Below are 22,966 nucleotides of genomic sequence, written 5' to 3' on the forward strand. Positions count from 1 at the left end.
GATCATCTAGATTTCCATGTCTTCTTTCCTTCAGTTTTAAATTAATCCAATTGTATTCCACTGATCAATGTCTTGATGTAGTCTTACTGATCACTTTTTTTTAAAGTCTAGCCTGAGAAATTACAAAACCCTACAGAAATGTGTTGATACAGTTTTATACTACATTCAGGGGTCATCAAGGGATCCCACCGCCTTTGCTAAATATGAGTTATGTGTAAGAGTTAATATCAGTTGATCCATGCACATACTTTTAATATACTTAGTCAAAACGAGAAATATGTGCTATGAAAGGACACTTGAAGCTGGGAAAACTTTGTAGAGTAAAAAATGAGTATGCCACATATGCTGGGTAATGTGTTAGTGAGGTTTTTATAAATGACTACTCCAAACAGGTGGTGATTGGATTTGGGATCTTTTCAGCTCAAAACTATTTATGTAGAGGAGAATGGTAACTTTTATAGCCTAGTCTTTAAAGATTTGATGGGCTGGTATCTTTTGTCTAAAAGGTACACAGTAGCTGTTTAAATGTAACATGCCATTTACTAGTTCTATATTTACATGTTTTTACCTGATATTAAAATAGACAGAGTAAGTACTAGTTCTACATTTACTGATGTCTACACTGTATTAATTTGTTCACTTTGAAGCTATTATGTTGCATTGTCTTAAATAACGGACTAAATACGGCACAAAGAGCTTACCACAGGGAAGATATATTTGTAAAGAAAAGAAAATCAGGTTTAACATCTGCCTTTGGAATGTTTCAGGTATACTGCAACCTTTGACAGCATACTTTGACCAGGTTTTAGAGTATTTTGATTTTAGCTTTAACTTTTGTTTTCACTGAGCTTTATTTTAAACTCATTTGTAGTAAATGTACTTTTGGGTTTAGGGTAGAACAGAACACTTCTTCCAACTGGATGTTGCTGGGAAACTAGGAGATGTTGTGCAAACTCTGCATCAGGTATGTGGTTATTTGATATCACTACACACTTTATCACAGCGTCTTTTTTTGATATTTAATGGAGAGCTTTCTTTAAATATTTATTCTCAAGGTAAAATTCTTGGAGTATCTATTTTTAAAATAAGCAGTTGAACACAGCATCTAGTTCTGACAGCTGTCGTAAGCTACTCATATTAGCTTTTACTATGCTGGGTGGTAGTATATAGACAAAGTAATAACATGACAATAGCAATGAACAAACATGTCCTATTTTAAAAAGAAATAATAATAGCTCTTTTAGTACTCTGTCACCAAGAATGCTACAGCCCCCCCAGTTTCTATTGACTTATGAGCTGTGTGGGAGATCTCCATGCTATTTCACTTAAAGCTCATTGTTCTTTAGCTTTACAGGGCTTCTTGTCTAGATAAGATGGGAGATCAAGCTGCCATGGTAAGTATCTGATTATTTCTCATATCACTGTTTAATAATAAAATTCTAATTGCATTTGGATCATAGACCATATTAACTTTTTTCCCTCCACATTAGATAACTGCTATATTGCAATCGCGCTTGGCTAGAACTTCATTTGATAAAAACAGGTATCTTTCTAATCACTTTCTACTGGGAAATGATTTTTCAGCTTGTTGGTTGATTAGTCTACTGCATTGGTACTTAATAGGTGCTTGTTTGGGGCAGCATAAGTTCTCTAATTCAGAGTTATCTTCTTTGTATTCTGAACCATCTGGAATGGAGAATGGGAAATTCTGTGTTGTGAAGATGAACGTGTTACTTTTTTCTCTCTCCAGACTGTTCTGTTTATCTATGAATTTGTTGCAAATTGGTCATCAGTATATGCCAAATAAAGCTCTGTATGGAAAAGTCAACTGGCTTACTGCTCTGAGACTGGTGCAGAACGTAGCAACTTTCCCTTCTGGAGTGTCTGTTAAAGCAGAGGTCTCAACAAAGAACTTTCTTCATGTCTAAAATAGGCTTAGTGAAGTCCCCATTCTGATGTGCCAAGGTTATAAGCTAACCTAAAACCTTTCTAAAGAGTTTAAGGGTAGCTCTACCTAAGTAAGAACTAGAGATAAACTTACTCCCTTTCTTCACTTGTAGATTTCAAAGCATTTCTGAAACGCTGCATATGGAATGTAAAGCAGAAATGGTGACACCACTGGTGACTAATCCAGGGCATGTGTGTGTTACTGATGCTAACTTGTACTTCCAGCCTCTTAATGGATATCCTGTAAGTGCCTCGTAGATGGTCTTGCATATGATGTGAGCACGCTGCCCCTCTAGTGGACAGTTTTCATTTTCTGTATTACTCCTCTTAAATGCACATGGAGCACATCCCCAAGAAGACTCTATTTTCAGTTATAATCAGAAGCTCCTTAGTTTTCCTTTGATCTGTGCTGCTCTGTTGCATTCAGTGTATCTCTACTTCTGAGGCTTTATTCTGTGCTAACTTGTTTAAAGTTGACCTCCTACTGACAAAGCACAAAGTCCTTTGCTCATTCTCTATTAATATTTAAAGATCTTTTTGTCATGTTTCATTTAAGATGAATTTCTTAGTCTTACTCTGTGATGCTGCTCTTACCTAGTGAGAGCTTTATATAAATTTAGTTTATATTGGAAGATCTTAGCTAGGTTTTCTGTTAAACTGATCAGTTCTTTCTCTAGAGGGAAACTAAGTGCATGTCGCAGACAGATTAGTGCTTTGGAACTTTGTCACAGAAATAACAGCGGTAGTCTTAGCAGGCCACTAATACACTAAAAGTATGTCCAGACAATGAAAATGTGTTTCACGGCTGAAGATGACAAAATGCCATTCAATATCCGTCCACCAGGTGGCACCATTGGCAAACAGTTTGCCCAGCAGCCTCCTTATTTTTAATAGTTTATTGCGTTCTGCTCCTCTCTTGCATGATTGTTATAACTGGTGACAGACTCGGGTGATTATATGCTATTCTTTATTTATTCTTAAACTGCTTTGCTACTCAGACAAGAACCAACAGCAAAGACGAGCTTCCTCTTTTTAGCATAACTGCTTAGCACCACTGTTCCACTGCTAAAATGACATGAATGGATAATGTTTTCATATTACTAGTATCTCTAGTCAAGAGAAACTTCAGATTGACTGGAGAGGTTAATGTAGAAGAACACATACCTTCTGGAAAATCTCCATCTTTTCTTCCCCCTCCCTCGCCCCCCCCCCCCCCAGAAACCAGTAGTACAAATAACACTGCAAAATGTGCGTCGCATCTATAAAAGAAGACATGGCCTAATGCCACTGGTAAGCTCAATTTTTTTTTTTCATGTCTTGCTGTATATATCGTTTCTTAAAATGACCAGCTGAAACTGTGTGCATCATTAGGTACAGCTACATGTTTTTAAAAACTCTGGATTAAGTGATGAACAGCACTCAAAGATCCTTTCTGATTTTTAAGTGGTTTAGTTCCCTGTGTTGTCAAAAAGATGAAAACAGGAAGACAGAACCCTTGTCAAGGATGAAAAATTTCTTTCATAAGCAGTCACTGTAGGGGAAGGGAGAAGGGACTACCTCCAGGGAGCAATTCATTCCATTTATCTCAAACACCTATCTTGGGATAGAATGAATTGCTCGCTCATGGTGTATTTTCTCTCTGGATTGATTCATGGAGGGAGCTTGATCACTGGTTTAGATTGAGACTAATGTGGAGTGATGAGTCCCGCTGTACATGACTGAGGGATGATGAGAGTGCTGCAGTAGAACCTCAGTTGTATGCTTTCAGTCTTGAACAAATTTTTTGTCTCAAAAGACGTTTAAACTAAATAGACATTTAACTCTTTGCCTCACTCCATTCACTTAGGACAAAAAAGTATATTACCTGTGCTTAATCAATCCAGACAGAGCCAATCTATGGACAGCTATAAAGCTATTTGCTCAGTTGGGTGTAAATTTTTATGATTGGAAATAGGAAAGATGAAAATGTTAGACTTTGCAGGCAAAACTGCTACCTAGTTTAGAGTCTTAAGTTTTAGATATTAGTAACTGGAATATTCTGTTAAAAAACATGAATATTACAGCTTGTCAGTAATTGCTGTCATTTACTTTCCCCCCCCCTTTAACTTCTAAGGGACTTGAAGTATTTTGCACAGAAAATGATCTATGTTCTGACATCTACTTGAAATTCTACAACTGTCAAGATCGAGATGAGCTCTATTTCCTTATTGCAACATATATAGGTTTGCAGTATTTATTTATTAATGTAGTCCGTAGTACCTTGTGAGGGGAAATTTGTCTGGGTTTTGCTCTGTTGATTTGTGGGAATAACGAATAGAATAAACAGATGTATTAGCCCTAAAATTTGTTGATAGAAATAAGTGAAGTGCAGAATGAATGTTGCAAAGTTGCATATATTCTGTTTGTGTTTGAAGAGCTGAGTATGAAAGCTGAGATAGCATTATTAAGGTGAAACTAATTCTTTTGATTTGCAACTTGATATGCGCTGTTGTTTAAACACACAACCCCCTAAAAAAACCCAAAACAAACAAATGAAACAAACAAACAAAAAACCTACAAAACGCTTTACCTTCAAAGCAAAGGGTAAATAAGATCCACTCAGCTAAATTGTATTTTGCTGAAAGAATATAGACTGACTTGTGGATGGATCCCCCTGGCCCCCGATTAAGTCCAAATAAAAATCCTATTGAGAAAGTTCCTGTAATGGATGGATTTCCAGTGCACACATAAATACCTGAACTTCCCTCAGTCTTATCAGTGGTTGATGAAAATTACCGTTCTGAAACAGTTAAGTTCTCATTTCTATTAAATCTTGTATGCATTAATTCCTAGAAGGTGATACATATCTTTTTGTAGATCGTGAACAGAAACTTTCTAAAAGGCTAGAGTGCGTCCTGGAAAAACAAGGAGAAAAAGCTAATAGTTTTTCTGTAATGCTACTACAACTGAAACATTGAAGCTCACTTTTACTGCCAATGTTGAAAGTGTTTATGTAAATTTTGTACTGTTTTGTTATTGTACCAGAGCTTTAGTTCTGTTTTAATGAATTTACCTAAATATCAGTTGACATTTTCCCCACTTCACAAAGCAAAGTGGAAAGGCCACAAAGGAACGATCGCTTCCCTTGAGAATCGTTTTAGTCTTTTAGATTTTTCTTTTGAAAAGGAAATAGATTCTGATATGACTTTCTCTGTTATTGAAATAACTGCATGCTGTTACCCTGCTTCAGACTTTGTTTTCTGGATAACTTTCAAAGATGAAATTTCAAGGTACAGATGGAGATGATGATGATGTTGTTGTTGCTGGAGCTTAGAAATAAAAAAAAGGGTGAGCCCTTTCTCTAAAGGTGTTTGCAGCACCTCAGTAGCTGTCTCTGACAGCAGAAGATCCTCTCTGTGAAGGTAGTAACACTTTTTACTTGTAGAATTTAAGGTACTAAGGTGAAGGGATAGTTGGAATATGGTTTTCCAGCCTATGCTGAGCTAAAATAGAAGCCCGCCATATCCTAATCTGAATTCCTTTCCTTCTAGTTAATAATTGTAGTGATAATATTTGAATAAATCGATGTTCCATATAAATCCTAATTCTTTAGCTTTGTGTTGTAGCCTTCAGCAGCAAATGGTGGTAAAACGTATTTAAAGACTTTTCAGTAGGAGGAAGAGCAGCCTGTAGCATAGATGCAGTAAAAAAAGCATGCAGAAGTGTGCCATATAATTCTTTGTATGGCAAGGATGTGGTTTCACTGTGATTACTTGATGATTGGATGGTTTCTTGCCATTGTGCCATGGTTGCAGCCCTTCAATTCTGCTATTTCAGGCACTTGCCAAGGTGCTGTAAACAATCAATGGAAGGAACAATTTTAAAACAAAAAAGTGCAAAACTACCCCTGCCTCCCCCATTTCTCTTGATAAACCTGCCACATGCAGGACAGACTAAGATAACAAAGAAACCTCTTTAATTTCATTTTAAGGTGGAGGGACAGAATGAAATCAGTATTCCCAGGTCACTTTGTTGTCCAGCAGCATACCTTTATATTATAGCTATTGAGTAGAGAGTAGTGCAGTTTTGAATTTCTTGAGGCCCTGCCTAATGCTTCAAACAGAAGCTCCATGTATGTAATTCCTACTTTCTTGAGTGGTGGTCAAGTTTTATCTTCCTCTAGTTTCCCTGTTTCAGTGGTTCTGAAACTGAATTCTATTTACATACATATATGACTTCTTCCCACAAGTCATCATTAGTGGGCATCCTTAGTTGTCCAGTAGGAAAATATATTTGCTTTTTTTTTTTGACTCTAGCAGAACTACTTCTAGAAATTTGAAATCTTAAAGTTGCTTGATTGCCAAGAGAGCTGTTCACGGTCTGCAAATATTTTTCTATACCTCCATAAATGTCCAAGTTCTTTCCCATCCGTTGTTTCTATGTTTGGTTTCAGCACTCCTTCTGTGTGATTTTTTTTTTTTTTTTTTTTTTGGTTGAATGCAGTTTAGGCCTGTTTGAACAGATTTTAAAAAAATGTATAAAGTATGGTAGCTATTGAAACATGAGGTTTCCACTTAATTCTAACTTGTTCTTTTAAAGAACTATTCCCTTAATTATTTTATAGTACCTTGCATATTGTTAATCACAGTATAATTTGGGGGTGGAACTCCAAACCTCAAAACTCTTAATGTTTTCTTTTATTTTAGAAAATCATATTACAGAGCATACAGCTGAAAGTTATATGTTGCAATGGCAGCGAGGACATATATCAAATTACCAGTATCTTCTTCATCTCAACAATCTCGCTGATAGAAGCTGCAACGATCTCTCCCAGTATCCTGTATTTCCCTGGATTATAGCAGACTACTCTAGTTCAGTATTAGGTATGTGTATACAAAAAGTCATGTTAGTGCATCATGTCCAACCTGAAATGTCTCGGAGGGGTTTTACACTGCATAAAGTTCATGGTACATCAAAATGAACCTGGCATTAGTGATCTTAGAGGTTTTCTTGTGCATTTACCCTTACTCTGGAGTTTAGTGGACAAAATACCTCACCTTTTTTCTGTTAAATATTTCACTCTTCACATGCAGAGTATGTACCAAGCATCTGCTTGGTCACTTTGAAAATCTGTGGTACTGAGCATTCACACGCTTTCTGTGATTCTAATAAATGCAAAAGAACTAGTAAAACGGCTTTTTATGGAACGAGTTGGATGCATTGAAATGTACAGAATCCAGGTGTTCTTTTACAGTTCTTAGCATTGCAAGTTGAAAGGAAGAGGCTAACAAGGCTTGTGCCTAAACAGGCTCCTTGATCAAGGGTTTTTGTGGAATTTGTCTTGGAAGCTTGTCCTTTTGAGGATTGGGTCCCTGTACAAAGAGTAGGGTAGGGGAATCTCATGTATTCATCCGCACCCGCTCGAACACTCCAATCTGATTGTTTGGTGGAACTTAACTATAGCCTGACAGAATAATTAATGAGTAGGAAGAAGATGATACCAGCTGCTTTTGTGCCTCAGGTAGCAGGACCTGTATTGACTAGGGGATGCTAGTTAAGATAGCTGTCAGGTATATGTAACTACTAGCTCTTAAGCAAGAGGTGGGAGATTACGTCTACTTGGAAGGAAGAAGAGGGGTAGCCATTTACAGTAAGACTTTATTCTTTCGCAGTTAGGGAGCAGAGAAAATTACCGGAGGGGTTCTCTGTTGGTTTTTGTTTGTTTTGTTGCTGTTTGGGGTTTGTTTTGTTTTTAAATACTGATTACATTCCTGTCTAGTAGAATCAATGCACAGAGTCTAACTATGGTTTTTTTAGATCTGACAAAGCCTGAAACATTCCGTGACCTTAGTAAACCAATTGGTGCCCTGAATAAGGAAAGGCTGGATAGATTATTGGTATGTATATCTTGGCTTTATGTACTATGCATTCTGGGCCTTGTACATATTGGCAATAAAAGGATCTTTGTCAAGCAATCTTTGGGGGTTATGTAGATATCTAAAACTAACTATAAACCTTATCAGGAGCAAACTTACCTGTAAACATACCATATTTATTTTCAGCTTGATTTCATCAGTACTGATTTTGTCAGTACTAATTTAAAATTACTTGAATCTGTTTCCTCTCTCTTACTACCGTTTCATATGTATATGCTTTTAAATGTTTTACCTCACTTTTAAAATAAAATCCCCAAATCCATTTAACTATTGTAACTGCATTTGTATGGCAGGCACTGAGATATTTTATTTATATATATATATATATATATATATGGAAATATAAAATGTCAAGACCAATGGATTTAGATGTGTAATGTAAAATATGTGTATGAATTAAACAAGACAAAGTGGTAGAAATCTTAAGTACTTCCACTTAAGAAAAATGCTGAATTTGAGGGAGAGTACTTCAAAGGGAGGAAGTCTGGATCCATGGAGATCAGAGCACCAACTTGAAATTTTCACATGCAGATAATAGTGCACAAACTTTTTCCATTTCTCAGAGTAGGCAGGCTTTCTTGTCATAAGCAGTCAAACACATAGTTACAGGCTTAGAAGATCCTCAATTTCTTGGCTTTTAATTCTTTGTATAAAATCATTGTCTCCTATCATAAGTTAATTATTCCAAAATAATTTACAGAACGTAACTATAGTTAATGTTTTGGAACCTCTATTAGTTCTTAATGAAGCATTAGGAAAAAAAAAAATATTGCAAGACTAACTGCATTATATTGACAAAAAAGATTAAATATTTCAAAATCATAAAGCTTCCTAAGGTTGTGAAAGGTAAGAACATGATCAATATTATGCTTTCAATAACAGTAAATAAAGTTTTCTTTCTAACATCTGACTGTTTCCTCAAACTGTTAGCTCCCTCATACTTACTGCCGTAAAAGTCATTTTATTTAGGTTATGATAGGTTTTAGGGATAACACGTAGGAGTTTTAAGACAGGAGGGAATCCTCCAGGTTGAATTAAGTCAGTATGTTCTTCCATACTCTCATTAAACTTCATGTGAAAGACAAAAAGGAAGTCTTTGTTTGCACTCCTTTGAAGTTGAGTCACTGCAGTTATGTGTGAAAGTGAGAAAAGGGAAAAAAAAAAAGCTGAAAACCTGGTAATTCTGGATTATAAGTCAGAACAACTTTTTTGTCATATTGATTTACTGATCTCATTAAAGCTGCATGGTTATTAGAACTTAGTTTGTTTTATCATTAGAAAAAAAAACTGAGGGTAGTCCTAACCTGTCTCGTGTTTAAAAAAAAAAAAAGTGTATGTGTTCAATATTGAAGGAAAGCAGGAGTACTGATTTTAAACGGACCTCTCTTTCTTCTTCATATGTTGCAGACACGTTATCAGGAAATGCCAGAGCCTAAGTTCATGTATGGGAGCCATTATTCATCTCCGGGTTATGTTTTGTTTTATCTCGTTAGAGTTGGTAAGACAGCTTTTGCATGTTCTCTGAGCAGACAGTTACCTCCAAAGTGGACAAGGTTTGGAGCAAGCTGATGGATTTTTTTTTTTTTTTCCTCCTTAGCTCCAGAATACATGCTCTGTCTGCAGAATGGAAAGTTTGATCACGCTGACAGAATGTTCAACAGGTTTGTTTACATTTCGTCTATAACTAGGTTGGTTTTGTTTTCAAATATGCATCAAGGGAGTGCAAAGCCTTAAAAAATATTTTTTTTAACAAATGTGTGATTGATATGTGCTATCTAGTCTTGCAGAAACCTGGAAAAACTGTTTGGATGGTGCAACAGATTTCAAAGAGGTAAATGGCTGGAAAATGATTCAAGTCCTTGGTATCTGTGCTAAGCTTTCTGTTCTCAGATGTCTCCTGTTGATTTGAGAGTTTTGGGGTGGAGTGTGTTTGGTTGTCTTTTTGTTTTGCCATTTGTGGTTTTTAGTTGGGGGGGGGGGGGGTGTTTAAGGCTGTTGACTGCATTTTATGAATCCTTTAAGTTTTTAACTTCTTCCTTCTCTATAATTCTATGATTGCTTGTCTGTGTCTGCTTTCTGGCATTTAGTTTAACAGAAGTGTCATTGTGAATGTTATTGGAATAAATGGGAATTACCAGAGTGGATTAAGGCTGAAAAGATGCAATTTTATGTATCGTCTGCTGGAATCTTGTAAGGATTTGGCTATATTACAACAGTACATCTGGAGAGGTTAAATTATAGAAGTTTTATCTTAGTTTTTTGAGCCTTATAAAAACCATAACTTGTAGAATATGTTGAGACTGATTAACTGTCAGATAGTGGGTGCTGTTAAACTCCTTTACCAAAGAAACATTATTTAATATAGTGAGACTTTTTTTTTTTTTAAATCTATAGTTAATGGTAATAGAATTAAGGTTGGTTAGCTATGGTGGTCTTTAAATAATTGACTTAACCTCTGAAACTTTTGTCATCATTCTAGTTTTATTCTAGATTTTTGTCTTGACTCTTATCTGATGTTTTAAAAATCAGAGGGTAGCTATGCAATGAGAGTTCTGAAGATACTCTTAGATATTATGGATTCGTATGTCACACATTACATGTTAAAAATATTTATGCCACTCTGAATTTAGCTCAGAGAATTGCCTTGTAGGTATCAAGAAGCCTAAAAGTAGTTGGAAGGATAATGGGAGGAAGTTCCCAGTGCTTCTTTACGAACAGAGAAGAAAGCCTGGAAAAATTACTACCCAACTTCAGGGCTTGACATATGAACTTTAACTTTCAACTTTTACTGACTGTATTCTACTTAAGTGATCAAAGCTAAGCTAATCTCAAAACTTCCTGTTTTGTTTTGTTTGTTTGTTTCTTTTCTTCTAGTTGATCCCAGAATTTTACGAAAATGATTCTAGTTTTCTAGTAAACAGTTTGAAGTTGGACTTGGGAAAACGGCAGGGTGGAAAGATGGTTGAAGATGTAGAGCTTCCCCCTTGGGCATCAGGTAATAATAATCAAACATTGTATTACGAATGTATCATTATGAATTAATTCAAGATTATCTAGATTCCTGGGATGGTGGTGCTTCTCTCAAAAATGCCCATCCTATTTTCTTCTGGAGGAATTTTTTCTTTAAAACATTGGCATAATTAATAGCTGCATTTAATTTTTATAGCAAATTTGAGGTTTGGTGTGGTGTATTGGGGTTGGGGGTTTTTTGCTTGGTTGTTTTTTCAAGAAGGAAGAGGAACAGAGATGGATACCAATACTGAATGGCATATCTTCTCCTTTAACCTTTGACTTGCCAGGTCCTGATGACTTTCTTCAGAAAAGCCAAGAGGCTTTAGAAAGTCAGTATGTATCAGAACATCTTCATGAATGGATTGACATAATATTTGGCTACAAACAGAAAGGAAGTGATGCAGTTGCAGCTCACAATGGTGAGTATACACTTTATAGAAATAGCAAAAAAAAAAAAAAAGGGGGATGCTTTTATTAGGCAGGAATGGTAAATAACAGCATATCTGTAATGCCTGATTTGTTTTGAGCGTTCATAAGTATGCTTTGAATGCTTGATCCTTAAAGGAAATGCAGTTCTTCGTTACTGGAAATAGTGTATTATCTAGTAAAATCTATTGCCTTCATGGTGATTTGCATCTTTGAAGATGTACTTAAGATGGTGGGCAAGAAGATTCTACAGCATTGCTGTTATTTGCTCACACAGCATGGTGTGGCAAAGTAGTACAGAAGTAGTGTTTCCCATTTAAAAATGGGAGTCTGTAGGGTCTCCACACAAACATGTATTTAACTTTCCTACACTGTAATTGCAGTGTGAGTACTTCAATGCAATTTTTCCCCCTCCTCCTGAGAGAATTAGCAAGGGAAAGAAGGGGCTAATGGGCTATAGCTCTTTAGGAGCAAGAATGAAGGAAAAATTATGCAGGTGACTAGGTTTGTCCTGTGTACACATATACTGCTGCAGTAGTATATACACCTTTTACTGCACACGTGGAAAGTTTCACTGTTTGCAATCTTATTCTGAGCATGTAAATGCTTACAAAGGGGGATGTTGTTAAGTCGTTGTTATGGTAATGTGTTTAATTTATCTGGACCTAACAGTAATATCAATGACTAACTTACTCAGCAGTCTGATATTTAGCTATGTATGTTACTACCTAATAAGGAAATGTCCTCTTGGTAAAGGAAGATTAGCAGATCAGATTTATAGGGTGTTTATTCCAGAAGCCTTGATCCTTTTGGAGGATTACAAGTAACAGATAATGCTGAGATAGTTTGCACTTAACAAGATAGAATAAGTTTAAAAAGAAAACCTTCCTACGACAGTGGGGAGGGAAGGAATAAGCAACTCTTCATTTTGGCAGTCAGTGCTTTCTCCTTCCGGGGTAAGATAATGAGATTTGTTTTGTGGTGGGGTTTTTTGTTGTTTTTTTCTGGTTTTTGTTGTTGTTGGGTGTTTTTTTTTAGTATGCTTCCCCACATGTCCTTAAATCATGATTGGCTATATTTTAGGTTTGCAGGGTCTGGCATACAATCATACTGTAACCATAAGTGTCAATTACAATGTGCCAGGGGCTTTGAATATGGTAAATCAGTATTTAAGTTATGGTACCTATATTTTTACCTCTCAAATGAGAGCACTTTTTATGCACAATGTGCTTCTGCTGCTGCAATGTGGATTTTTATTAGCGTAATGAATTGCAGACACTTGAGTAGATAAGAGAGACAGAAGGGATCTGTGTATGAATGAACTTACGCCAAAAGATAAAGTAAGTATTCTTACGCAGAGGCCCCAAAGTAATTCACTGTGTAACTGCTATCCTCATAGCAAATGAACAGGTGAATAGGTAGACCTTTATGATCATTCTTTACTACATTTTGTTACCTGTCTAGAAAATAACCAGAGATCCAGTTATGCAACTGTGCCTTTTTCTTTCTTTATTGGGGGTGTGGAGGGTACTTAATGAAGCTTAAGTAAGTCATCATTCCTTTATGAAAGGACTGATTTCTTCTGAAACTTTCTCTGAGTCTCTTAGAAATCCTAAATGTTTTTCAGGCAAGAAACTCAGGATTAAAACACAAGATCTCAAACTCTGTAGCCTGCTGAAATAGCTTAGTTGCTTAAATATAACCAAGTTGAGTAAGAAATACAACTTTTAGTAGGTATGCAAGACAGAGAAAATGAGCCTTGTATATCTACATTGTACAAATAAACTTGTTTTTTTCCAGTGTTTCACCCATTGACTTATGAAGGAGGAGTGGATTTAAACAGGTAATTAACAAGAATCAGAATGTTTTTGTTAAAGCAGTTAGCTAAATCTCTCAGTATCCCCCCAGGTTCTCTGCTGGTTGTAAAAGTGCTCTCTATATGAATGGTGTAGGTCTTCCATTTTAGACTCCCAAATAGGCAGAGAACCAGCATCAGGTTCTCAGTTTTAGCATGCATTGAAAGATTGTTACCTGAACGTTTCTTCAGTCTGGCTTTTGTGAAATTGCTTTATTTTTTTAATTGACGAGCATACTGTCATCATACATAAACAAAATTATGAAGCTGTCATATGACTGTCCATCACATCTGTGGTAAATCAGTTCTGTAAGAATTTGTGATGGCCTATAGTGCTGTAGTAACTGCACATGCAGGCCATGCTTTCGGGATAGGGGAGGGGGAAAAAAGTACTTGCCTACTTGGCTTAATTAAGTATCTTGTTTTTGTGAAGTATTTTGGACCCCAATGAAAAAGTAGCTCTGCTGACACAAATCTTGGAGTTTGGACAGACGCCAAAACAGTTGTTTACAATTCCTCATCCCCGAAGGATAATACCGAAGTTGAGAAGCTTGTCTCGAACATCTAGTCACAGTGTTTCCATAACTGAGTCTCCAGGTAAATGTGTAACAGATAAACTGATGATGTAACTGATTTGTAATTTTGAGAAGTTCTGTATCTCTTTCCCACAGGATCTCATTGTACAACTCTCTTGGCCACTTTCCCTGTAAGCCAACTCAAAATAAATCCATGAACTAACTGTTACAGAAAAACTGGCAAGGCCAGTTTCAAATTAGAAAATACAGACGTTGTCCTGCATTTTGCCTTCTGTTCCAGTGGTGTCCTCTGGGACTGTTCAACCTCTGCTTTTGAAGCTATGGGAGGGCTATCATCCCTGGCTTTTCATGACACTTCATTGAAGCTGCTGTCATATCAGCTTGATTTTGATCATATCTGCAGGCATTCTAAATGGTGTAAAGACTTGTTCAGTTTTTGAACAGGGATGACTTTGGGGTGATCGATTGACTTGGTCTAAATAAATCCGAAGAACTTAAATTAAGCATCCAAATTTTTTTCCTTTTCCATGACTTGAATGAAAATCTGTAAAGAAATTACTCTGTTTTCCCTAAATACTGTAGGGACAATGTTGATTGAATAACTTTCTTCGAGAAAAGGATATGTAATGCCATCACAGGCTTCTGTTCAATGAGGAACTTTAGACCATTTCTCTGAAACTAAGATGCTATGGTCCTCATTGTATGTATAGTGGCCTACTATAAATCGGACTGAATCTTCAGCCGAGGTATCACACAGAAAGGTTTTTCTCAGTTGGTTATCTTCAATTCATTTACCTTTTGATGGCTTTCATTTTTAAACAGAGAAGTGAAGATGAGTGGTACTTAGCATGGCAGCCTGTAGCATCTAAATGGCAAGAGTGGCTTTGAAAGTTGTAGATGGTGATAATAATGTTCATATGTGTTAAATAGATATGGTGGCATGCTGCCTAAGTCATTAACTCACAGATCAACAGTTCCTGTTGGGTTTGGCCTTTTTATAGTAATTCACATCTAATTGTCTCAGTTTTGTTGCGTTTTTTTATCGCTTAACTTTTGCAACAGTGCAGTGAAATGAAGTTGTGACATTCCTGACAGAGTGCAATAGAATAATAAAAGCACATGATGTATCGTAGCAGTAGATGGCTTTCCTAGTACTCTTCCATTTGGAAAGCTCTTGCCATCTCAATGGAACACCAAAACATCTCTGCAGAAAAAGTTTTGGTTTTTCCATTTTGGAAATGTATTCTGTAGTCTCTGGTTTAAAAAGCCCTGGTTTTGGGACTAAAATCATGGTTTTGACTGTGTAAGCCTGTGCATTCAGGAAGAGATTTGGAAAAAAAAATAGTGACCTTGTCACTCTGTATTAGCCAAAAATTCTTATTCATGGAGCTCTGCATGATTTCTGTACTCTCATATTTATGTTTGCAACTTCAGCTACCTAGTTATTTGAAATCTATCTTCTTATTTTCTATTTGTGATGAAACTTTATTGTGGCATTTATTGCAGTTTCTCCAAATGAAGAATCATTTGAAGATTTGACAGAAGAAAGTATAACGCTTGCTTGGAACAATATTGCCAAACTAAAATTAGATGAGCAATATAAAATTCACAAAGAGTAGGTACTATTCTTTTCTTTTCACAGTCAAAATTGTTCCATTTAATTGAGGGGGGGGGGTGGTATCTGCGTGTCAATCTGAATGATGGGTTAGGGTTTAAGGTAAATACTTTTCTTTGTGAGGCAGCTCATTGATTTGATTACACAAGATGAGTTTGAGTATATGATGAGTTATCAATCCAGAAAAGGTCAGATTGATTTTTTTTTTTTTTTTTTGGTTGGTTGGTTTGTTCCTTATACAGATCTAGACTAACTTCATTATCATTTTAGTACCTGAAGCAGATATTGATTACCCTTCTCTAAAACTGTGATAGCAGCAGCCAGATAAAGACTTCCATTTATTTATTTATTTATAACCCCAGGAGGACCTAACTTCTTTTTCATCCCATTTGATTTGAAAGGTTAAACCACTTAAGTTCAATTACTGTACACCTCGAGCTGCTGCTGTATGAGCAGTTTGCCAAGTCTCCAGCTACAGGTTTTCAGTTAATCCAGGTACCAAACTACTGTTCTGATGGATTCCTAGGGAGCCGTGAGTCAGCAGGGGCACTTCAGGTGAACTTTGAAGATACGTAACAATGAACAACAGCAGATATATTTTAAAGAACAGATTTTCCTTTGGCCCCGTCCCTTGTCCTAGTGGCTGGACTAAAGGAGGATTTCTTACTACCTTGAGTGCAACTACTTTCTTGGTGACTGTAACCGAATCTAGAACAGAAACACTTTCTTGTCCAGAAAACAAGGTAATATTTGTAGTGAGAAAGGGCCTCTGTTACCAGGTTGTTAGGGTCAGGGAAGTCCTGATCCTGAAAACAGACTTGAACTTCAGCTTCTGATTTCCACCCCCCCCCCTCCCCAAAGACTGCTAAAGAAAAAAGTAGAAGCAGATCTGTATAACAGCATTCTGCACAGCCAAAATTCTCTGTGCTTCCTAACAACTAACTCCTTGACATAAGCTATATGTCTAAATTTCTAGACTATAGTGACCTTGCCAATGTCAAATTTGAGGAGGAAAGACATGCAAGTTCTGATTCCTGACACTTGAGGTATTCGGTATCTGCTTGTAGGCAGGTTTCTGACTCTCTTTGTAGCTAAACCCAAATTGGAAAGACTGAATGTGAAACTATTTATCCTCTCACATGGGCATGTCCTTTCTGATGAGGATGAAGTTCTTGGAGAACAAAATGGGGAACCTGTACCAGTGTTTCACATCAAGGTATATTTTTGTCCCTAGGCATATAACACACCACTATAGTACTTTTAATCTCCTTGAATGTCTTAGCTCTTAGAGAGATCAAATAACAAATTTTAGCTATAGTCAATTTACAGTATGGTGGTTAAGTTTCAAAACCTATGAAATCACCTATAAGCTTACTTGTATTAAACAGGGCAATTACTGGAATAGCAGTGACTTGCAATGGGTCTTCTGTTTTCACTACATCCCAGGGTAAGTATTATTGCAGAGGTATTTACTAGAACCTGCAGTGTTAATGCAGGTTAATGTTTTGTGAACAAAATAGCATGAAACTGAAATGTAGTTAAGACTGAATCCCATGAATATCTTCACTGAGAGCAAAATGAAGACAACATTAAATGGGATATTTCTGGAATCACTGAGTTCTGGGTTTTCTACTGTCATGAAAGGAGTGGCCCTAATCTTCTGCCAAATGCAAGATTCTTGTTTTCACTTCACTACTTGTTTCTACTGTTTGAGGGAATTTCAGTATTCAACTGGGAAGGCTACTTCTGTTTGGCTTTTGGGTTGTCACCTTTGCAAGTCACCTATTATAGAAATTAAGTTAAATATATATTTCCTGTAATTAAATAGCTTAAGTACATGAATTCATTAAGTTTTAGATCACTTTAACTCAAGGATTTCCATATAATCTGTATCTAGGTTTGGGAAGGTGGTAACTTATCCCTTTAGATACCAGAGTTCTCTTAGAGTTTGTTGAGCACGGAGGAGTCCATCTGTAACTGGTGCAAAACAGGCTAGTTCCAGGCTCAAGTCACAAGCTTTATAAAGACTTTTTCAAAGACTATGAGAAATCTGTGCCTGCTTTTCATAGTAAGATATTTGAAGATTCAAACAGGAGCAAAATTACTGGCTTCTATAATATAAAACAGTCCTTTTATCTTCTCTCTTGTCCATTATCCCCAGATTCAACTTTGAAGATGTTTTCCAAAGAATCAAAAACAATCCAGAGAAGTGTGTCCTTTTCAAACATGGTAAGTTGCTGTCAAAATAAAAACGAGATCATTGGGAATCTTCTGAAAGGTACTCACAGAAATGGCTCTTAGCATACATCAATGCCTCTTTTCTTCCCCTGCCTACTCAATTGTATTGTGTGTGAATAATTTAGCGGTGCGAATTGAGACTCTGTCAGGCCTCCAGGGAGGCAGAGTGCATTCTGCAAACATGGGAAAGGAGCCTTAAATGGTTGCACTTTACTTCTGTGTTATCTCTGTTCTGAGTTGCCCTGCTATCTAGGGAAGGTCTTGCAGTAGACAAAGGTAGTCTGGCATGAGCAGAGGAGTCTTCCTGAACAACCTTGAACTGGGATTGGGACCAGAACTACAAAGCTTAAATTCCGCCCATGTGCTCACATCCAGCATTGCTTTACTGCTTCCAAGTGGTTGAAGGCTGTGAGTCAGCTGGCAGAGGAAAACCAAGCACAGGGAGTAGAATCTATGCTGGGTGAATTTGAGCCATCCTTCCTCAATGAGCAGTGATCTCAGCAACCTCTGAACAACATTTTTCCCCTGCTTCTAAAACAGAACTTGGAAAGAGATTCTATATTTGATTTTTCTGTGCTTGAGCACTGTGCCTAGACCTGGGTCATAGAGATTCACTCCCAATTGTCATGTTCAGAGTCCTTTACTGAGGGAAGACACTAGGATATATCAGTCTGCTCTGTACCCTCATCTCTAGGAGGAACAAAAAAGGCAAATGGGTTGCCCAGACAGAAGCCATAGCATGCTCTAACAGGTCTCCAAGTAAGTTGCAGAATCAAGACCCTATGGCCTGCCATGGCACACGCTAGCAGGTGAATCTAGATACAGCTATTCCTAGTGCTTTAGTCAAGGTAAACTTAGGAATGTCGCTTTTTGACACTGTAAAAAGGAGGAAGCTCTTTGAATCCTAGGCCAAAAGTCAGTTTTTCATGAGGAGGCCTTGTATATTCTTTGTTTTTTATTCTTCTCCTCTCTGTAGTTTTAGCACTGATCTGTTGCAGCAATACTAGAAGCAGTAGTCTTTTTTACAGTCCAGCAGCTTACTGGGTTTTTTTAGAAGAGATCTAAAACATGACCAGTAATAATACTAGAAGCACTGGGCTGATTTTTTTTTTTTTTTTTTTTTTTTTTTTTTCCCCTTCCTGCTTCCAGTGATGGTAATGTAACTGAGCAGCTGTCTGTAAAGCATGTTTCTTGTTGAGAATAGTAGAAATTAGTTACATTTGTTGTTTAAAAGAGCTGAGCTGATAAGTAGCTGTCATGGAGAACAAACATCAAAGGAAGCCTTCATTTTTAGCTTCTGTTAGCTGTTTGCTAACAGAATTTGCTAGAATTGACAGTAGCTCACAAGATGAAGAGCTGACCCAGTTGCTCCTGAGTGAGGAATTACATACCGTGTCCTTGAAATACCAGTATCTTGAAAAAAGCGATTCATCAGTTCTGCATGTGTTTCTGAACTTCAGCACTACCTTTATATTTACCAGGGCTTAAGTATTCTTGTTTTTCTGTGTCCAACCTATAACATTTTTCTTGATTAGTGTTTATGTAACACCTTTATGTTTTGTGTATAGAAGATTAAAATGCTTCTTGTTCTCCAAAAGCATGTTAATGTACTTCTATTTGATTTGGGGTAAGAAATTGAACACTACTTTTTTTAATTTTTTTATTTCTCTTTTTCTTACAGGCTTTGTCATCCTGTCTAATCTTACCAGGAGATACCACTGTCATAAGTTCTTCATGGGACAATCATATGTGTGTATTTACTTCCTATTGACTTTATTGAATTGCATTGAGTGCCTCGGTCATTATGTTTATGGTTTTAGGTAATGATACAGAAATTAATTGTTAAAACGCAGTGTCTGTATTTCTACTTTTTTTTCCAGTGGATTTCTGTTAGAAACTATAGAAGCAAAGTTACTTTCATCTATTTTGAAAAAAACATTTCAGTTTTCTGAAGACTTAATGCTTTTATAACCTTTTCCTGTTAGATATTTTTATTCAATTGCATTTGGAAGACAGCAAGACATCTTAATGGGACATGATGATGCAGTCAGTAAGATCTGTTGGCACGATGGGCGTTTATATTCTGCATCTTGGGATTCCACTGTGAAGGTTTGTATATGGGTTTGTTATACTTCAGTAAGTATTTATAGCTAGCACTTAGCAATATTCAGCCAGCCAAATGCTTTGGTGTGGATGTACCTGTTGTACTAGCTTAATAACTTAGCTAGTATCACAGTAAATTTATTTCTAGAATAACTTCTTCATTTAGCTTTAGCTTTGAAACACAGTTGAGATAAAGTTCTTCAGCTAAGTGGACCAGGAACTTGCTAATCTAAAGAGCATGCCTACAGTTAGGTGGAAAGATAATTTGGAACTTAAAGACAGGAAAGAATTTCCCAAAGCCTTCTATATATGGCTTTTTGGTAAGTATACATTCAGTGCGGTGATATACTCATACTTAGGCAGGCTTCTGTAAGCTATCTGGAATCAGTATAGTCATGTTTAATATGTGGCTCTGCTTAGGGTAAATGAGTTCAGGTGTCATTTATTGTTGCTGTATTCTGCCACGTAGGCAAGGCCCACAGTTAACACAAGCAGCCCTCCTTGAAATGTGAGAATTCGGGACTGAAGAAACTCATCCAGGGTTATACTAATGCTTCCTTGAGCAAACTTAAATATCTGTGTTGTAGGTGTGGCACTGTGTTCCTGGAGAGACCTTGAGCAATAAAAAACACCACTTTGAACTGCTTGCAGAGTTAGAACACGATGTTAGTGTAAGTATGTGGATAGAGACATAGTATCTCAGAATATGAAAATTAATTGCTCGTTAAAATCAAAGTCAAGATCTAGTGGTAAAGCACAAGGATTGGGTTAGGGGGCTGAGGGGGTGTGTTCTTTCAGGGAGTGTGTGTGTAGGGGTGTTTTGTTTCAGTGGTTTTTTTTTGTCTGATGTGTCCTGCGCCAGTGTCTCCTGCTTCCCTGGTTGAAAGGTCCACTCCTGGGGACTGAGGCAACAGTATAAACAGAGGTCTCTTAATTTGTCTTGCTCAGCTTGTATGCACAAATTCCGGGAGGGACAGGCAGGACTGGGGTTTTTTGTTTGCTTCTCTGTTTTTGAAAACAGACTAACATTTTTCAAGTATTTTCATTGTTACAGCTTCTTAATATATCTTTGCCAAAGGCAAGCAAATGAAAAAGAATTTGAGTTGTTTACCATGCTATAAAATATATTACTGGATTTCACTATAAATATATAAACACATTGTGTGCAGTAAATCATAAATGTGTAAATGCACACTTTTATTTATAGCCTCTAATGTCACTCTAGTAGGATATTTAGAATTACTGTGTTTTAAACCTTCTTAATAGTTAGTTTTTTAACAGGTCACAACATAGGCAAATACTGAAACAGTTCTGATAACATTTAAGAACTGTACCCAAGAGAATTGGAAACAACTGACAGCTAGGAAGTTCTTTAGAAGTAAAGAATTATTTTACCCTTAAGGGTAAAGTCTTGCATTTAGATGGAGAGTATGGGTACTAAAAGTAGTCTGAAATGTCAATTTGCATTTCTCATTCTGCAAAGAAAAAGCATTTTAAAATATCATCAAAGGGACCTATCTTTTACTTTTTATAGGCAGGATTTTTAATAATTGTACTTAATTAAGGATGTTGCAGAATTAAATGTAAAAGCTTTTTGTAAAAAAAAAAAAAAATCATCTTACAGATAATGGGCTTGCTTTGTGTATGTCTAAAACCTGTCTCAAGATGGCTCACATGAAGGAATAGGAAAATCATGGGATGTTTAACTTCCTAGGTGAATACAATCAACCTTAATGCTGCAAATACTATACTAGCATCTGGAACCAAAGAGGGTACCATTAGCGTTTGGGATGTTACTACAGCAACAATGTTGCACCAGTTGCAGTGTCATTCTGGGACTGTGTTTGATGCTGCTTTTAGTCCCGGTACGTTGGATTTCAGTTTTTAATATGCACCACTGGGAGTTTCAAAGGGAATCTTATTCCTGATACCATGTAATATACCCTTGTTATTGGAATTACTACTTTAAGGGGGATGGTGAAACGCTTTGGATTGACACGTATCTCCATTGTAAAGAATTCATTAATTGTACACAAGGCCGTACTAGGCTGTAGACCAGTGGTCTAGACTCTAAACCAATTTTGTTTTTCATTGCTTGCTTAGAGACTTAATTTACAGTAAATTATCTATAAATAAGTGGTCGGGCAATGTCACATCCAACATGCTGTATCACAGACTGCTTTGGTAGCTAGAACTGAATGTCTAAACATGCTTTTTGTTGTTGTTTCTTTTGTTTGCTTGTTTCTTTTGTTTGCTTTTTTCTTTTGTGCAGACAGCAGACATCTACTCAGCGCAGGAGAGGACTGTTGTTTTAAAGTAATAGATGTACAAACTGGAATGCTTATATCTTCTGTAACTGCGGATGAGCCACAGAGGTAATTCTGAGAACAATACAGATTATGAAGCTGTGTGGCCAACTTAGTTAACTGTGGAGATGCTTGATGGTTGGTGATAGCAGAATGGAAAGGGCAATAACACCAGCAACTTTGTTTTATTGAATTACTTTTTAAAGTGCAAAGGCTGCCTGTTGTGTGCATTATGATCAAGCTTTCCAAACTGGGACAAAACCAAACAAGTATCTAAGTAAATAACTCATGTGGTTTTTTAACAACAACTTTAACGTCCATAAAAGATGATGGGAGCTGTAGCTAACCAGTTCTTCCAGCAGCTGAGCTACTGAAATTTCTAACAAGGAGACAGTTATCTTATGTGAATCATCTCTGTCAATCTTGATATTTTTTTTTATTTGTCCTTTTTTTTTTTTTTCAATGTTTCCTTTTTGTTTTGATAATCTAAGAAAAGATTGGCTATTATAATTAAAGAGTGATCACTTTTTTCACAAACCAAAATGCATACAGTTCTTTATGGTTTATCAGGTAAACAGATGGAATGCTTACTCAGTTATTAGAGTAAAAATATAGCAGCCATACATGGAGTCCACTTGTTGGTTTCTTGTGTGTGTATATACATAAATATATATGCATATATATTTTTTTTCTTCAGTTATTTCCCTGAAAGTCCTCTTTGCACTTCAAGTGATTGTTTCAGGAACTTGAAGTGACAGAAGTGAAAGTGATGGTTCATGAGAGCACTTGGGTACCATACACATGTACAGCTGACTGGGTCCTCTTCTGTTATGGGAATAGGCTTCACCCTTCTGCCAGGGGAAGGTCTGGCTGGGTCTAGGGCAGTCAGAGAAGCAAGTTTGGGTCATGACCCTTTAAAATAATTTGGGAATAACCTTTCCGGAAAGACCGTGTTAAAGGGTAGAGTTTCCTTCAGTTTCATACCTCCATTTTCAATGCTTTTTGGCTTAGTC

The 22,966-nt window shown here is 36.7% G+C and overlaps 1 protein-coding gene across 2 annotated transcripts in view; it reads left to right on the forward strand.

Moving 5' to 3' along the window:
• The window catches only part of NSMAF (neutral sphingomyelinase activation associated factor), a 41,044-nt gene that overhangs the window by 15,898 nt on the left and 2,180 nt on the right, over positions 1–22,966 (forward strand). Inside the window, exons 7-29 of one of the 2 annotated variants that reach the window (XM_076329665.1) lie at positions 893–964; positions 1,347–1,394; positions 1,491–1,543; positions 2,061–2,190; positions 3,166–3,237; positions 4,061–4,169; positions 6,633–6,809; positions 7,744–7,823; positions 9,270–9,360; positions 9,460–9,523; positions 9,642–9,693; positions 10,737–10,857; positions 11,162–11,293; positions 13,101–13,143; positions 13,589–13,752; positions 15,198–15,306; positions 16,695–16,753; positions 17,468–17,535; positions 19,226–19,293; positions 19,530–19,653; positions 20,235–20,318; positions 21,362–21,512; positions 21,920–22,022. In XM_076329665.1, the coding sequence (XP_076185780.1) occupies positions 893–964; positions 1,347–1,394; positions 1,491–1,543; positions 2,061–2,190; positions 3,166–3,237; positions 4,061–4,169; positions 6,633–6,809; positions 7,744–7,823; positions 9,270–9,360; positions 9,460–9,523; positions 9,642–9,693; positions 10,737–10,857; positions 11,162–11,293; positions 13,101–13,143; positions 13,589–13,752; positions 15,198–15,306; positions 16,695–16,753; positions 17,468–17,535; positions 19,226–19,293; positions 19,530–19,653; positions 20,235–20,318; positions 21,362–21,512; positions 21,920–22,022 (2,174 nt within the window). Of the gene's footprint in view, positions 1–892; positions 965–1,346; positions 1,395–1,490; positions 1,544–2,060; positions 2,191–3,165; positions 3,238–4,060; positions 4,170–6,632; positions 6,810–7,743; positions 7,824–9,269; positions 9,361–9,459; positions 9,524–9,641; positions 9,694–10,736; positions 10,858–11,161; positions 11,294–13,100; positions 13,144–13,588; positions 13,753–15,197; positions 15,307–16,694; positions 16,754–17,467; positions 17,536–19,225; positions 19,294–19,529; positions 19,654–20,234; positions 20,319–21,361; positions 21,513–21,919; positions 22,023–22,966 lie in introns of those variants that run through there. The other variant, XM_076329667.1, reaches the window with a different exon arrangement.

This window comes from Aptenodytes patagonicus, chromosome 2 (genome assembly GCF_965638725.1).
Source record: "Aptenodytes patagonicus chromosome 2, bAptPat1.pri.cur, whole genome shotgun sequence".
Lineage (NCBI taxonomy): Eukaryota > Metazoa > Chordata > Aves > Sphenisciformes > Spheniscidae > Aptenodytes > Aptenodytes patagonicus.